Here is a 15907-nt window from a genome sequence, read left to right as displayed (position 1 = left end):
TAATAAAGTAAAATACAAATAATGAATTGAAGCTTTTGACTCTTAAGTAAGAGCCTTCAATTGCTGCCCTAGCCAGGATTTGAACCCATGATCTCCAGGTTTCATGCCTGTCACCTATCTGGTTGAGCTACAGGGGAGACCTACATACAGACAGCTGCTTAAGCTAGATTGCTGTAGTGACAATGTGTATGTTCAAGTTTGGAGAGATTTTTCTCAAGAACAGAATATTTTTTTAATCCCCTGTAGGTAGTCAAACCTGTTTGAACATTTGACGCTACATGACACAAATTTGTCAACCATTTTAATTGCTGCCCTACGCTGGATTTGAACCAGCAACCTCTGGATTTCATGCCCATCACGCATTTGGTTGAGCTACTAGGAAGGCATAGATTATCCCATCAAATATTCTCCATAGAAGTTTAGTTGATTAAATGGTTTAAAAGTTATTCCTGTTTACAAATGTATTACTTTTGAACAAAGATAAATATCAAAATTCTGTTTGGTCATTTCTATGTGGCTCAGTCCAAAGATAATCTGAGCCAAATTGTGTAACAATTCAACAAACACTGCAAAAGTAGTAGCAAAAAAACTGAATACTGTACTTTTCAAAATGGCCGCTACTGCATTTTTGAACTGGTGATGATGCTTGGCCACCAAATTGCAAGCCGTGCAGAACATGGAAAACAGACTGGTTGATAATAATAGGTGAGAATAAACTCAAAACAAATATTAATAGAAAAACATAACACATGCATCAGACTGGATTCGAACCCTTAACCTCTGAGTTTTGATGCATGCGATTTAGTAAACTGAGCTACACAGGCAGTGTAGCTTGCCAAGGTTTTCAGAGCTGCAAGCATTCAAATGGAGGAAGGAAGGTGCAGACATGACATTGCAGAGCAGAAATAACAAAATTACAATTTATATGAGAATCAGATAGTTTAAGTGAGAAGAGTTAAAGTTTAAGTCAAGAAAAACATGTTGTATAGGAATGCACAACATGTTGTAATATTATAGTCATAATAATTTAATATGACAAAGAGACAATGTCACAGGGACAGTCAACTTTGGACAGGTATTTCTTGGGAATGGCAGAGAATATCAAAAATGTGTTCGGTCATTTCTGTGCGGATTGCTCCAAAGGTTATGTGAGCACAGCCTGGCATAAAATAGACTTAATTTGCAAAAGTAGTAGCGAAAAAACTACTTCACATATGCTATGAAGTAAGATATGAACAGAATGTTGAAAACTGACAAATGAGATATCGTTGCAATCGACATAAACCAGTGAATGAAAATTCACAAAGAAAATGAAGATCAGACAAAGTTTTCAGAAGTTATGGGCTGTTTTATATAGTTTATGAACCCTAGGTGGCGCTGTCTTCAGATTTCCCAGGTACCTTCAGGACATCATACCGATGCATCCTACCGATTTTTGTGCCGATACATTATATAGAATAGTAGTTATCCCAATTTAAAACAAAATTCAAAATAGTGGACAGGCGGTTTGGTCATTTCCGGCATAATATATATCGACAGATTGGTCATGAGCCAAGGAATCCATAGACACCAAGATCATAATTTTCTATCAAACATTTCAATAGTTATGGGCAAAAATAGCCATTTTTCATATCTCATGACCTATAGGTGGCGCTGTCCTCAAATTTGGCATGGTACCCCAGTGCATGGTCCTTATGAAGGGTACCAAGTTTCATTTCAATTGATCAAAGAATGGCCGAGATAATGACTCAGAACGAATTTTGGGTCGACATTGATAAATGTACGCATTTATTACTTTTGAACAAAGATAAAAATCAAAATTCTGTTCGGTCATTTCTCTGCGGCTCGGTTCAAAGATTATCTGTGCCAAATTGCGTAACAATGCAATGAACGCTGCAAAAGAAGTAGCGAAAAAGCAAAATACTGTACTTTTCAAAATGGCCGCTACTGTAATGGGTGGAGTCTTAATGTAAGGTGGTCACTGTAATGAGCGTGAGGAGAGGAATCAGATGTAGTAGGTAGAGTTTTTGTTGATCAAATGATTCTACAGTTATAACCATTTGAATATTGAATTTTTGAAGTGTTGGTGGCGCTATAGAGTTAATGCTAGAGACCCCATAGTTGGTCACATGACTATTTAGGACCACCACTACAAGTGTGCCAAATTTGTTTCATTTTCCTATGTACGGTTCATAGGGCTGCCATAGACTCCCATTGGGGAAGAAGAAATATAATAATAATAATAATAATAATAATAATAATAAATATAGCTGCAAGCAGCAATTGCGGGGTCAAGCACCTTCAGCGCAATGAGCACCCAAAGCACAGCAAAAACCACACGACGCAGCAAATGCGCAAAGCGCAGAAAGCGTGCAATACAGAGCTCGAAATTGAAGCAAAGCAAATGCAGAGCAGAACCACTGCAGTGCGGAGCAACAACAGTAAAGATTTCAAAAATATCACACGTGTGGAAAACCAGACAGGTCGAGAAGAACGTGTTAAAGGGAACACAAAAGGAAATCTCAATAAGTGAAAGTAAGAGCTGGGATTTGAACCCATGACCTCATGTTCCCAAAGCGCAGCACTAACCACATGCACCACTGAGTAAACGATTAAACCACTGAGTTGGTGTGTCCAAGCTATAGAATACAGCTTTACAGCTATAAACATTGATATCCAGCAATTACCAAAAGTGTAGAAATGACAACAGAGAGCACAAATAACTGAAATACAATGTATAGTATGAAAATCACAAAACTTAAGTGAGAAAAAAAGTTAAGACAAAAAACAACTGCACATGGGATTTGAACCCATGAACTCAGGTTCTCAAAGCACAGCACTAACCACACGCGCCACTGAGGAATCATGGGTTGAAAGGCTGTGGAAAAGAGGCTTCAAAACTGCAAACATTGACATGCCAATCACTGAAAGGGCAGAAATAACACAACAAAGCAAAAATAAACAGAAATACAAAGCGTAGGGCAATCAGATAACTTAAATGGCACTGAATTTGTGAAGAACATTTTGTACAATAATGAACAACGTGGGCAAATTTTGTCAGATTCTTTTTAATATGACAAAGGGACAGCATGACAGGCACGGTCCGCTTTACAAAGGTATTTCTCAAAAATTTGACACTCAGCAGAAAATTCTTTTCACTCACGTCTGTGCGGATTGCTCCAAACATTATACAAGCAGAACCTGGCATAAAATAAACAAAATTTGTAAAAAGAGTAGCGAAAAAATCATTTACCATATGCCTTACAATAACACATGAACAGAATGATGGAAAATGACAAACAAGGTATTGTTGCGATCGGCAAAAACCAGTAAATAAAATTTCACAAAGAAAATGTATATCAGACAAAGTATTCTGAAGATATAAGCAGTTCTATAAGAACTGTTATAGTTTATAACCCCTAGGTGGCGCTGTACTCTGACTTCCCAGGTACCTTTAGGACATCATGCCGAAGCTCCCTGACTATTTTTGCACGAATATGTCCAATAGTTCAAAAGATATAACAATTTATGATCAATTTCAAAATGGCAGACAGGTGGTGTGGTCAAACCCGACATAATACATATCGACAGATTCGGCATGAGGCAAGGAATCCGTAAACACCAACATCATAATTTTCAGACAAACAATTCAGTAGTTATGGGCAAAAAAAGCAATTTTTCATATCTCATGACCCATAGGTGGCGCTGTCACCAAATTTTGCATGAACCCCAAGTTCATGGTCCACATGAAGTGTACCAAATTTCATTTCAATTGATCAAAGAATGACCGAGATACAGCTTCAGAACCATTTTTGCGCCAACCTCGTTAAGTTTGCGCATTTATTACTTTTCAACAAAGATAAATATCAAAATTCTGTTCGGTCATTTCTGTGCGGCTCACTCCAAAGTTCACCTGTGCCAAATTTCATAACAATTTAACCAAATTTGAAGGAGGAGTAGCGAATAAACGGAATACTGTACATTTCAAAATGGCCACTACTGTAATGGGTGGAGTTTTACTGTAAGGTATTAAAAACAATAAGCATGAGGAGAGCAATCACGTGTACTAAGTAGAATTTTCATGGATCAAGCGAATCAGCAGTTATAACCATTTGAACATTGAATTTTTGCACTGCTGGTGGCGCTATAGAGTAAGTACTAGAGACCCCATTTTTGGTCACGTGACTTTTTAAGACCACCACTACAACTGTGCCAAATTTCATCATTTTCCTATGTACGGTTCATAGGGCTGCCATAGACGCCTATGGCTAAGAAGAAGAAGAAACAGCAGAATAATAATAATACTGACAATTCCAATAGGTGTCTCAGCACCTTCGGTGCTTGACCCCTAATAATAAGAAAACCATCAAACGCAATAGTGGCCTGCCGCCCTGCGGGCTTGGCCCCTAATTATTCGAGCTTTGTGACATGGTACATTATCTTGCTGGAAGTAGCCATCAGAGGATGGGTACATGGTGGTCATAAAAGGATGGACATTGTCAGAAACAATGCTCAGGTAGGTTGTGGCATTTAAACGATGCCCAATTGGCACTAAGGGGCCTAAAGTGTCTCAAGAAAACATCCCATTACACCACCAGCCTGCACAGTGGTAACAAGGCATGATGGATCAATGTTCTCATTCTGTTCACGCCAAATTCAACTTCAACAATTTTTGTGAGCTTGTGCAAATTGTAGCCTCTTTTTCCTATTTGTAGTGGAGATGAGTAATACCCAGTGGGGTCTTCTGCTGTTGTAGCCCATCCGCCTCAAGGTTGTGCGTGTTGTGGCTCCACAAATGCTTTGCTGCATACCTCGGTTGTAACGAGTGGTTATTTCAGTCAAAGTTGCTCTTCTATCAGCTTGAATCAGTCGGCCCATTCTCCTCTGACCTCTAGCATCAACAAGGCATTTTCACCCACAGGACTGCCGCATACTGGATGTTTTTCCCTTTTCACACCATTCTTTCTAAACCTTAGAAATGGTTGTGCATGAAAATCTCAGTAACTGAGCAGATTGTGAAATACTCAGACAGGCCCGTCTGGCACCAACAACCATGCCTCGCTCAAAACTGCTTAAATCACATTTCTTTCTTTTTCCATTCTGACATTCAGTTTGGAGTTCAGGAAATTGTCTTGACCAGGACAACACCCCTAAATGCATTGCATTAATGAGAAATTGAACAATTGTTCCTAATAACCCTTGAGTACAACGCTATAAGTCCGATTCATGAATCAATGGCTCTTATGATTTGGTTCTTATAGTGAATTACTGAAAAATCCACAAAATATGACTCGTTTGAAGTTTTTCTACAGCACAATTCAAAACAGGAGGAAACACTGCTCTAGATTTTCTGCGTTTATGGGAACCTTTTGTCAATAGACCAAGACTATAAAAACATTGATTGATGTCTGCAATAAAAAAAGTATAATTGTCCATTACCAGAAACTCTGTTCTGATTAGTTGATGGCTTTTGAATTTTTAATGCTTAAATTTGCAGCTTATCAAAAAGTGTCGATATGGTAAGTAAGGAAAAATTGATGACAGGCCATTGAATTATTCAATTATTCAAAAATAATGCACACCCAAAGTGGTAATCCGGCCTGACGCAAAGCAGGGTGTGTGCATTATGTAAGGAATAATTGACGACGGGCCATTGAATTATAAGAAAATAATGCACACACCCCCAAGGTGGTAATGTGGCATGACGCGAAGCGGAGTGCCGTTACACCGGGGGTGTGCATTATTTTCAAATAATTCAAAGGGCTGGAGTCAATTATTCCGCTTATACCACGATTACCACAAACATTGCTCTGGTGCCTATTTTTATGACATTTGACATGTCAGGTGTGTGTTTTTCAAAAAATAATGCATACCCCTGGAACATTCATCAGAATAAAGCATTCAAAAGCCCCATGGTATAACGGTGTAATGATGAATAATAACAGAAGATCCGAACCTTAATAAAAAAAAGGCATATATTTGACTCCCCGAGACTCTGCAAGATCCTTCAACTCTGAGCGCAACCGCACCAGCTGTGTCAGGTCCACCTCATCACAGTAACCAAAGTGAGGAAACTTCAGAGCGGCAGTCATAGTCTTCAACATGGTCTTCTGGAAACCTGCATTAACAAAGGGATATGTTAACAGATCCACACAAAATATGCTCCGAAAGTCACGTTTACCGTTTAGTGGCTCTGTCCTGTGTTTGCCGGTGAAGATGGGTCGAGAGATTGCTGGAGGAGCCATGAAAGGCGTCTTATGCTCGGGTGGAGCATCTGCAGTGGGTTTGGTCATCACAGGTGGTATTGGAGGTTTTTGGACCTCGTAAGGGAGGATGGCTCCTGTTTGCTTGGCTATGAAATTGAGAATGTCTTCCTTCAGTATACGGCCGGCCTTTCCTGTCCCAACTATTTCACTTAGTTTAATCTACAGAACAGAGAAATGGAGATCAATACATTAAAGATGAATAAACAGATTTGTGACCCTGTTTGTGAAATCCAGGCTAAAGTCTCAATCTAAAATCAAAGCTTGATTTCAATCTTTGACATGATCTTACTCAGTCAATATTAAAAATATCAAGATTATACGTGTACATTTCTTGAAGAAAAAGGGAGATGCAGAAGAAAATGCCTAGATGTTGCGAGAGGTTTCTACACAGCACTACTATTGTATTGTATTGTATTGTATGTGGCTGTACTATTCAGAAATCTATATTAATTTGTTAAAATATTAGATTAATGGAAATATCAAGGCAAACATCTTTACAAATATCAAAACAGAAGCTAAATTTGTGCATCACACTAACTGACCTCTACATACAAAGCTATTGCATTTCTAGCAGTAAACTACAGTGTTAACAAATACAGAATTGCATTGCTGCATCTAAGTAACCATTCAGCCTGGTTGCTTTTGCCTTAATGCACATTTGTTCAAATTAAATTTACATTGCTCTCAATGGCCAGGCTGCGTACTGCTGGCGTTGCCTGGGTTTTTTGGCCCTTGATTTCCTAGTGTGGTTGTTTATGAGAGATGGCTGGAGTCTCTACTACATCTTCTTCTGGGGCGCCCTCTGGAGGTCAACAAAAGACAAAGTTTTTACACAATGACACAAAGTGATTTTAAATATGATGGTTATAAGCACTGCACTGACTGACCAAGGGCTCTGTCTGTTTCAATGTCTACAAGAGGGGAGCCGACATGAGCGGTGTCATCAACGTCATAATACAGCTTACGAATGACTCCATCATAACGGCTTGTGATGGTTACGGATGCTTTGTTACTTTGGACCTCACAAATGCTGTCAAAACTGGGACACAATATCGCCTTCCTTTACATACCTGCAAAGATAAATATGACAGCTGCACAAATTTCATGGCAAAAATGTCAAGGTTGTGAGAAATATTGACAGTATATCATCATTATATATATTCACAGTACAACAGGTTCAACTGCAGCACAAAAGTCAAGACCTAAAGCATGTCATACTGCTTCCTACAAAACTGTTTTGCTAAAAATAAAGGCCCAAAATAGGACCTACTCCAATATACATCTGCAATGCACATACCACTCTAACACGGTCACCTCCATGATGCCCTCTCCTATATCGGACAGTTTGAACTGTAGCACCTGTCCAGAGAACACTGGAAGAATAAAAGTGTACATATCAGCAATGAAACAAATGCAAAAATGCAGATTTCATTACTGTGCAAATCATAGCCTACATAAAACCATTCTTGTATAAACTTGTATTGTAAGAAACAGTTAAATGTAAAAATATTTACGTATTTGGCAGATACTTTCATCCAAAGTGACTTACAGTGCATTACAAGGTATACTTCTTATTGTTATTTGTGTTGCCTGAGTTTGAAGACACATTGTTTTGCACCGCTAATGCAGTGCTCAACCACAGAGCCACAGGTGTGCCTGTGCAAAATGGCTTGGTGTAGTATAATATAACTAAATGACTACATTAGGCACTTATTACAATGAACATAAATAATGTGCACAACCAGCTTCTGAGGTTTTAGGCAAATATACAAACCAACACCAGTATGCAATCTTGATGAAAACATACAATATAAGTACACAAAAAGTCTAGATGAGAACACACGTTTATTTGTTTCATGTACGAATTGTTTAAGCAACTGCACAAATAAACTTCTAAAATGAAAATCGATGACGGGGTGTGGATTATATGTGTGTGAAATCATGTTTGTAAATTTACAATTTGTCTCAGGATTATGAGAGACCTCCGCATTGGTGTCACCGCCGCCATGTTTGCCCAAGACGCTTACAAAATACGTTCAAAGTGTCAGGAAGTTTCACTCCATGAGCAACAGCAGGCTCACTGGTGGTGTAACAGTTATTTATTTATAATAAAAAAAATATGTTATTAAAACAACTACATTATGCATCTAGAAAAAAAATTGTGCGTCTTAAATAAGAGAAACTAGAACAAAACAAAACTCGATCCGGAAATGGTGCTGAGTTTGGTATCTCGCATTTTTGCATCGTCTTTGTTTCTTTACGCTCTACTGACCTCTCTTGATCAGTCAATGGTCTGTTTTGTGGATTGTGAAAAAATATTTGATAGTTATAAATATGTATGATGAATATTTATTTAGTGAATATACAACTTTACAACTTTTTTTAAGTTTATGATGACATTTTGTGAATGTAAACTTAACAATACAGGTTTAAGATGACTTTCCAAATTCCAAAAACTATGCCAAGTAAATGGAGATAAAGAAAATTGTATCATAATCATTTTAAAGATCATTAGGGAACATTTTAGATCTGTTGCACGTTTAAGATACGTCTGGTTTAATTACAGGACTGTGAAGAGATGAGCACGGGTGGCCTTGAGCCTGAACTCTTTCCATCACCCTGGTTAAGCTACTGCTTAATTGGCTGATTAGTGTTAATACATTAGGATAAGAATAGATGATGAGGTCTGTGTAGGTGAGGTAAATCATGGGATAAGTAATACATTATTAAAATCTGCCATTTACTTCAAACTGAATAATGTCAGATTTGTGTATAGAATCTTAATATACAAGTTAAATTATATTTAATCTTAAAGATTTTTATGATTGTCATTACAAATACATTCACACGATACATGATGCCAACCAAGAATATAACGGGCAACACACATTGACCTTCTGATAGGCTATCTGTCTGCATTACCTTGAAGGTGTCTAAATAATTGGTCATTTGAAACCCTTTGTAATGTCATAGGTTACTCATTTAAAGATCTATTTTCCCCCTTTATTATACATGAACCTATTTTCAGTGTTGCCAAAATGTATGTTTGTATATCTTAATTTTATAAAAACTTTAAGCAACTGCACAAATAAACTTCTAAAATGAAAAACAGTGATGGGATGTGAATTATATGTGTATGAAATCATGTTTGTAAACTCACTATTTGTCTCAGGATTATGACAGACCTCTGCATTGGTGTCACTGCTGCTATATATCAATATTTATTAATGTTTATATAAACATCACCACAAACAAAATACTAAATTATAAACAACATTAATAATAATATTTAAAGATAACCCTGTACAAGATAAAAAGAATGTACTGTTCCTTACATGTCTACATACATGATAACCTCTACTGTAACACTGTGGGTGGCCTTGGCTGTTATTAGAAACCCTGTTTCATTTGAACTCTGGTCTCTACCACGTCCTCATCTCAGGTGTTGCCTCAGTGCAGCCTCACAGTGACTGAGTCTTGAATAAAAGAAAGAGCCTCCACACACCGGCAGAATGGTGAAATTCCCAGGCCATTTGATTGTGATAGAGACAGAGACAATATAGGAATGTGCTATCGAGGTCATATTACAAACCCAATCAGAGTAAGAAGTAAGGAGTGACATTCCCACCTGTATGGGAACTGAGGGAAACAGAAAACCTCCAGCAGTACCGGAGCCATTGGATTTTCTTTTTAGTTGAGCTGTAACCCAAGTCTGACACTTGAGCTGCTTTTTCGTGGTACATTGGCAGGTGAGGTTCTGTGATCCACCGTTACCTGGACTGCTGTAGGAAATGCAGCTTATTTTTTCTGATCTGTGACTCTGGTTTAATACATGGGGAATGATATATGGATGTTTATCTTCTACATAAAGTCTTCATCACCATTATCATCTTTCTCTATTTACGGAACTCAATGAAGGCATGTCCCATGTGTCGGCCTGGAGGGGACATTGGCGCATTAAGCGTAGAAATCCAGCCATGGTGCCACCGACGGCCTGGATAACACACATCAGAGGTAAAACTAGCAAAACAGTAGTAGGTATGTATGCATGTACAATAGTGGCCAAAAGTGACATCTAAGACATTCATTTGCCAGTGTTGGACATCACCTTTGGCCGGGACCTTAGGCTATGTATGTACAGTGGATGTATGTAAAATCACATACCTATAGGTCTACAAACTCATGGTCATAATCATAACATGCAATAATGATTTTGTGATAATGGGTCTTTTACACTATTTTTATATAAAATACTATATGAAGTATAGGCTATAGCATGGTTTTACTGAGCTACACAACTGATGGCATGTTGTTGGTATTTGTGGTTGCTGAACCAAGCCTGCTGAAAAAAAACAGCATCAAACTAGCATGGGAATTATGCTGGTGTATGCTGGTTTAGCTGGTGGTCACCAGCACCAAAACACAACATATGCTGGTCTTGCTGGTATAATGGGATGCTGGTGCTAATGCTGGTTTGGTGCTGGTTTAGCTGGTGCTAATGCTGGTTTGGTCCTGGTTTAGCTGGTGCTAATGCTGATGCTGGTTTAGCTGGTGTTCACTAGCAAACCAGCAACAAAACACAACATATGCTGGTCTTGCTGGTATGCTGTTTTTTCAGCAGGGAATGGTGCATTTAATATTTTAATTACAGTGCTTTTATGCAGCTTTAAAGTTTATGCTAAAATGGCTTGTAACATTTAATACGCATTTCTACAAAGTAAAAGTCTAGTCATATTGGAAATAATCACATTTTTTTTAAATGATAATAATTAATTTCAGGTAACCAAAACTGTAAAAACGCATTAAAATAATTTAAGGATTTTAACCTATTTATCACAGCAGTTTATCACAAGTCAAGGTTTAAAATAGTACCTGAAAATTATCATCATAACATTGAAGGCAACATTTTTACCAGTTAAAAAAATCAAACAAAGAGGGAGAAAGATATGATAGATATGGCTTTGGGCTTTTATTTCATGATTTAATTTACACGACAGTGTGTATTTTAATATTGTTAAATCTTAAAAACGATGGCACACTCTCATTAAAGTGTTTCCATTAGGCGCTACATCTCCGACGCTGATTGGTTGAAATTAACTCCTCCCTAGCAACGCGCCTTTGTGTGGTGGTGTGGCACGTGGTTACTAGGCAATATTCCTTTAACGCTGTGTTATAAAGTTTTTAGAGATTGATAAACGCGTACAAAAACGCGAGTAAGCTGTGCTAAATATAAAAACTAACAAACAAGAACATCATTCGGCCTGATCAAACAGACGATGCTTTTCTGGCACTTTCCGCTCGGAAGTGATTTAGAAGATTTGCCTAAGAGATTACGGGATTCAGGAGTGGATTATAACAAGACTTTAATGTATTTCTTTGTGAGGCACGCATGTGGATATATTTTTGCAATATATTTTTCTTCAAATTCCCCGGGTGTTTCAACATAACTCGAATTGAAACGTGTGGAAATATTTTGCCATCCTACGTTTAGTGAATACATAAAATGGGAGATGACAGGGAGCTGCTTGAGGCTTCTCAGTTTATCAAAGGTACATTTTATTTACTAGTCTTGTCAGTCCATATACTGTAACGTTATATATTTTAAATGAAAGTTATATTATTTTTAGAAAGTTATCTATTCATCTATAGCCTAACAGTTTATCTAGTTCAAATGTTGAAAAATGAAAGATGATGTTTGCTTTGTCATTATGTAATGTTATTTTGATTTCTTGATTTTTTCCCCTTCCCAGATCGTCTGTATTTTGCTACACTTAGAAGCAAACCCAAAAGCACAGTCAACACACATTTCTTCTGTACAGATGAGGAGTTTATTTATGAAAAGTGAGTGATTATTGACCTGGATTTAGACCCTTGAATGAAATAACTATTAGTTGAAAATGCCCCCCATTGTCTTGATTTTCATTTTTATATTAATCATTATTATACAACTTATATCTTATGTAAGTGTTAAGGTTATGGTGCATTTCTGTCCAGTTTTTATGCAGATTTCGGACCCCTCAATCTGGCAATCCTCTACAGATATTGCTGCAAACTGAACAAAAAACTAAAGGTAAGATTAATCTCTTCTGTTTGCGGTTTATTGAATAAATAATTCAAAATGCTTTTATTATGTTATTTCACTTTTTCATTTTTTGTTATTTTTGTTACTGTCCTGAAGAATTTAACATATATTTATATGAGTTAACTTACTGATCAATAATAGCCATTTTTTCTAGGTAGTCTTCCAAGATTTTTATTGAATGAAAACCCAGTTGACACCAAAATAAAAAAATTCGAAGCTAATAAAATATTTTCTTTAGATAAATCTCATTCTTAGAAACACTGATACTCTTAAAGTCAATCCAATGTAAATAGATTTTTCTGATATTCAAATAAAATTTCCATCAATAGATGTTTGTAAAGTCTAATATGTTTTGGTTAACACTTCTCAGATGACTCAATCACATCCTCTTAATTTCATGTTGCCAGAATGTTTCAGTTGTATAAATGAATTACAAGCAATTTCTATTATAACCAGTAGAGGGCGGTATATGGCTACATCACCAGACCTCAGTATTAATGAGGATGAGAAACAGAAGTTTCTGGCATGAATGAATGAAACATTTAAGCTTTATTGGCATTATCCTTAAATGACTTGCTATATCTGGAGCTGACAGATAAAGAGTGCTGTGCTGGGTTCAAGTTAATAGTGTGTGTGTAACCTGTCTGTCAGTTACTTCCGCAATCCTTCGGCATTCTCTGCTACTCTTCGTCAATTTTCCCCACTATGTATTTCCCGCTATTTTTTTCTCACAGTGCAATCTAGGACACAAATCTGTTCTTCCTGGTAAGTTTTCCACAAGTTTTGATTGTCCAGCATTCTCCTGGATACTTGGGTCTGAAGCGATGTTTATTGAATCACAACTATTCCCAGAGTTTGATACTTTGAGGCTTCCTTTTTCCATTTCTCTCAGGTCCTTTTCCCTTGTTAAAGCTGTTGTCATGTCTGCTGAAAACATGAAGTTTATTAACTCTTTCCTTGGCATTAGCAGCAACCTAGACAGCAGATTTCTTTGGCCACTCTTCCACAGGACGCCTAAGGAAATGTGGTCCATATTGCCATTCAGAATCTTTGTCAAGATCCTTAGGAGCGCTCCCCATTGTAATAAGGTCTGCTATAATGACGTCCCCTGGGATCCACCACCAGTCACTAACGGCGCCAGCTTTTTGGCTCCAGCACGGTTTGCTTGTCCACTAGGTGGAACCAAGTTTCTCAAAGTACTTTAAATGAAGCCAAGTCCTGGATGACAAACAACTCACTGCAACTAAATGAAAATAAAACCGAAGTGCTGCTTCTGGGTCCTGTTGCTACTGACAACTCAGTTAAAACACAATTAGGTTCTATAAGTAAAAATCTGCATAATCACGCAAAAATCTTGGTGTTTATGTTGACCCTCATCTCCAATTTGACAAGCACATAAATACAGTTGTAAAGAGTAGCTTTTTTCAACTTAGATCTGTGGCAAAAGTAAAACGCTTTCTTTCTAGTAAAGACCTTGAAATTGTGATCCATGCACTAATCTCTTCAAGATTGGACTACTGCAATTCTTTTTATGTTGGTCTACCACAATCCACATTGTCTCATTTGGTCAGTAGGAAGTCGTTATCAATCTAAAATTATTATGAGTCGGAGTCGTTTATAATGTGCATTTAAAAAAGCAATACCCGTTAAACGAAATCCTTCAAAATATTCTTTATTATCATGAAAATATCTGAAACAATTTGAAGAACAGCGATATAAATATTCCTGTAGACATTTCCTGGAATAGCATTCGTAATACTACTTTTTCTGTGGCACAAAGGAATTTTCTGCACCAGAGCGCCCCCTGGCTTTGGGATGTGCCGGGATTTCACCGTAATTCATTAAAATTAATTAATTGAGAAAACGTGCATTTGCACAGTTAATCGTTATGCTGCGTTTACACCAGAGGCGTGAAGCGCGAGTGATTTCAATGTTAAGTCAATGTAAATATGCGCTGACGCGCATATGGAGGTCTCGCGGCGCGGATGTTCGTTTGGCGCGAAAGACACGTTTCCGCCTCGTTCGGGCGAATGGCTCAAATTGAGCGCCTGCCGCGGTACGCGCGAATGGTGCTTTTTGTGTTTGACGCGAATTGCCCGCTGACGCCTGAGTTAAATTTTTTTAACTTTGGCGGAATTTCACGCTGCGTTAACCAATCAGGAGCCTGCTTGCTGCTGTGGCAGCAGCCCCGCCCTGAGTCACTCATTCAACATGAAGGAACGCTTGATATTGTCCGTGAGCAGGCACCCGGAGCTAAACGACACAAGTTCTTATTTCTATAGAGACAGGGATAAAAAGGACCTCGCTTGGAAGTGTAAGCCTGGTACACATTTCACTTTTAAGTCACGTCACGTTTATCGACCCGCGTCGTTTATTTTCCCCTATAGTAAGGTTACCAAATACAAACTGGTAACTCTCTCGATAAATGCACAATCAACATCAGTCATCTTGCAAACAGACAGTCGCATAGCCCCTCCCACAAGAAGCAGAGTTTGCCTCTGATGCGCGTCAAATGCTTGCTTTTTCCGCTCTACACGCGCAAATGCATTCAAACTGTTCAAGCGGCAAACTAGGGCGCGGTAGACGCGATTTTGACGCCTGAAACGTGGTTGGTGTAAATGCAGTATTACACCCCTAGTGTGTATATGTATGTGTGTTTATATATATATACATACCTCTTTATCTCACATATCTCTTTATAGTTGGCACTTCCAACTATGTATATACACCTTTGTCTGATTGTTTTGATATTTGATTTTATCCTCATTCTTGTTTTCTCTTCCTTTCTATTTCTTTTATTTTTTTAAACTGTTTTATTGTAAAGCACTTTGGATCAACTACAGTTGTGTTAAATCTGTGCTATATAAATAAACTTTGACTGGACGATGTACAGCTGAAACGGCGCCACAGATTTTAGCCTTTACAGCATCTCACTTTTGGTCCAGTGGTGCTAATTTGGGTTTGGACTCAACTAATCTGACATCTATCCCTTAGTCTGTGTCCCACCTTAGGTACAATACAGCCCCATAAGTTCTATCGCTACCATCAGAGAATGGGTTTTCCATGGCTTTCCCTTCCAGTCAACTGGTGTGACTGAACTTGACCAAGCTGAACATACTTCTCAAAGAGTTTGATGGCTTATTTCTGAGACTTTTAGAGAGTGGTTTATCGCATGTTTGTCGAGTAAAGCTCCCAGTTCCTGTCTTTTGAAATAACTTCCTGACAGGAATTGCACCCTTTTGCTTTCTTTTTGAGAAGTTAATAGAACTCATAATATAGAGTTGGTCTTCCTCTACCAAGTACCCTGTGCCTAAAGCCTTGTTGTCTTCTTCCTTCATCTGGTTCGGGAGTATGATTATACGAACTTGAGTTTGCGTACGTGCCTGACCAAACCCATGGCTTGAGCGCAAATACGCCAGCTGTCATACGCAAGATTTCATCAAGCCCATTTATTATCTTGCTCAGTTGTCTTGGTCATTGTGGGATGTGAGGATATCATCTACATAACTGTCCTCCTCTGCGCTCCTGTTTTAGATGAGCAAACTTTATTAGTCTTGCC

The 15907-nt window shown here is 38.0% G+C and overlaps 1 protein-coding gene and 1 pseudogene across 3 annotated transcripts in view; one reads left to right on the top strand and one right to left on the bottom strand.

The window, feature by feature from the left end:
- Positions 1–5957: 5957 nt before the first annotated feature.
- On the bottom strand, positions 5958–7866 carry LOC129443401 (lipoamide acyltransferase component of branched-chain alpha-keto acid dehydrogenase complex, mitochondrial-like; annotated as a pseudogene).
- A 3481-nt stretch (positions 7867–11347) lies between these two features.
- Positions 11348–15907, top strand: part of cdc14aa (cell division cycle 14Aa) — a 29652-nt gene continuing 25092 nt past the window's right edge. Inside the window, exons 1-4 of one of the 3 annotated variants that reach the window (XM_073854216.1) lie at positions 11349–11634; positions 11758–11815; positions 12017–12107; positions 12261–12336. In XM_073854216.1, the coding sequence (XP_073710317.1) occupies positions 11770–11815; positions 12017–12107; positions 12261–12336 (213 nt within the window). In that variant the 5' untranslated portion in view covers positions 11349–11634; positions 11758–11769. Of the gene's footprint in view, positions 11816–12016; positions 12108–12260; positions 12337–15907 lie in introns of all 3 variants that reach the window. The other 2 variants (XM_073854207.1, XM_055202865.2) reach the window with 2 other exon arrangements.

Source organism: Misgurnus anguillicaudatus, chromosome 2, assembly GCF_027580225.2.
Source record: "Misgurnus anguillicaudatus chromosome 2, ASM2758022v2, whole genome shotgun sequence".
Lineage (NCBI taxonomy): Eukaryota > Metazoa > Chordata > Actinopteri > Cypriniformes > Cobitidae > Misgurnus > Misgurnus anguillicaudatus.
This window is presented reverse-complemented; position numbering and strand designations above follow the sequence as displayed.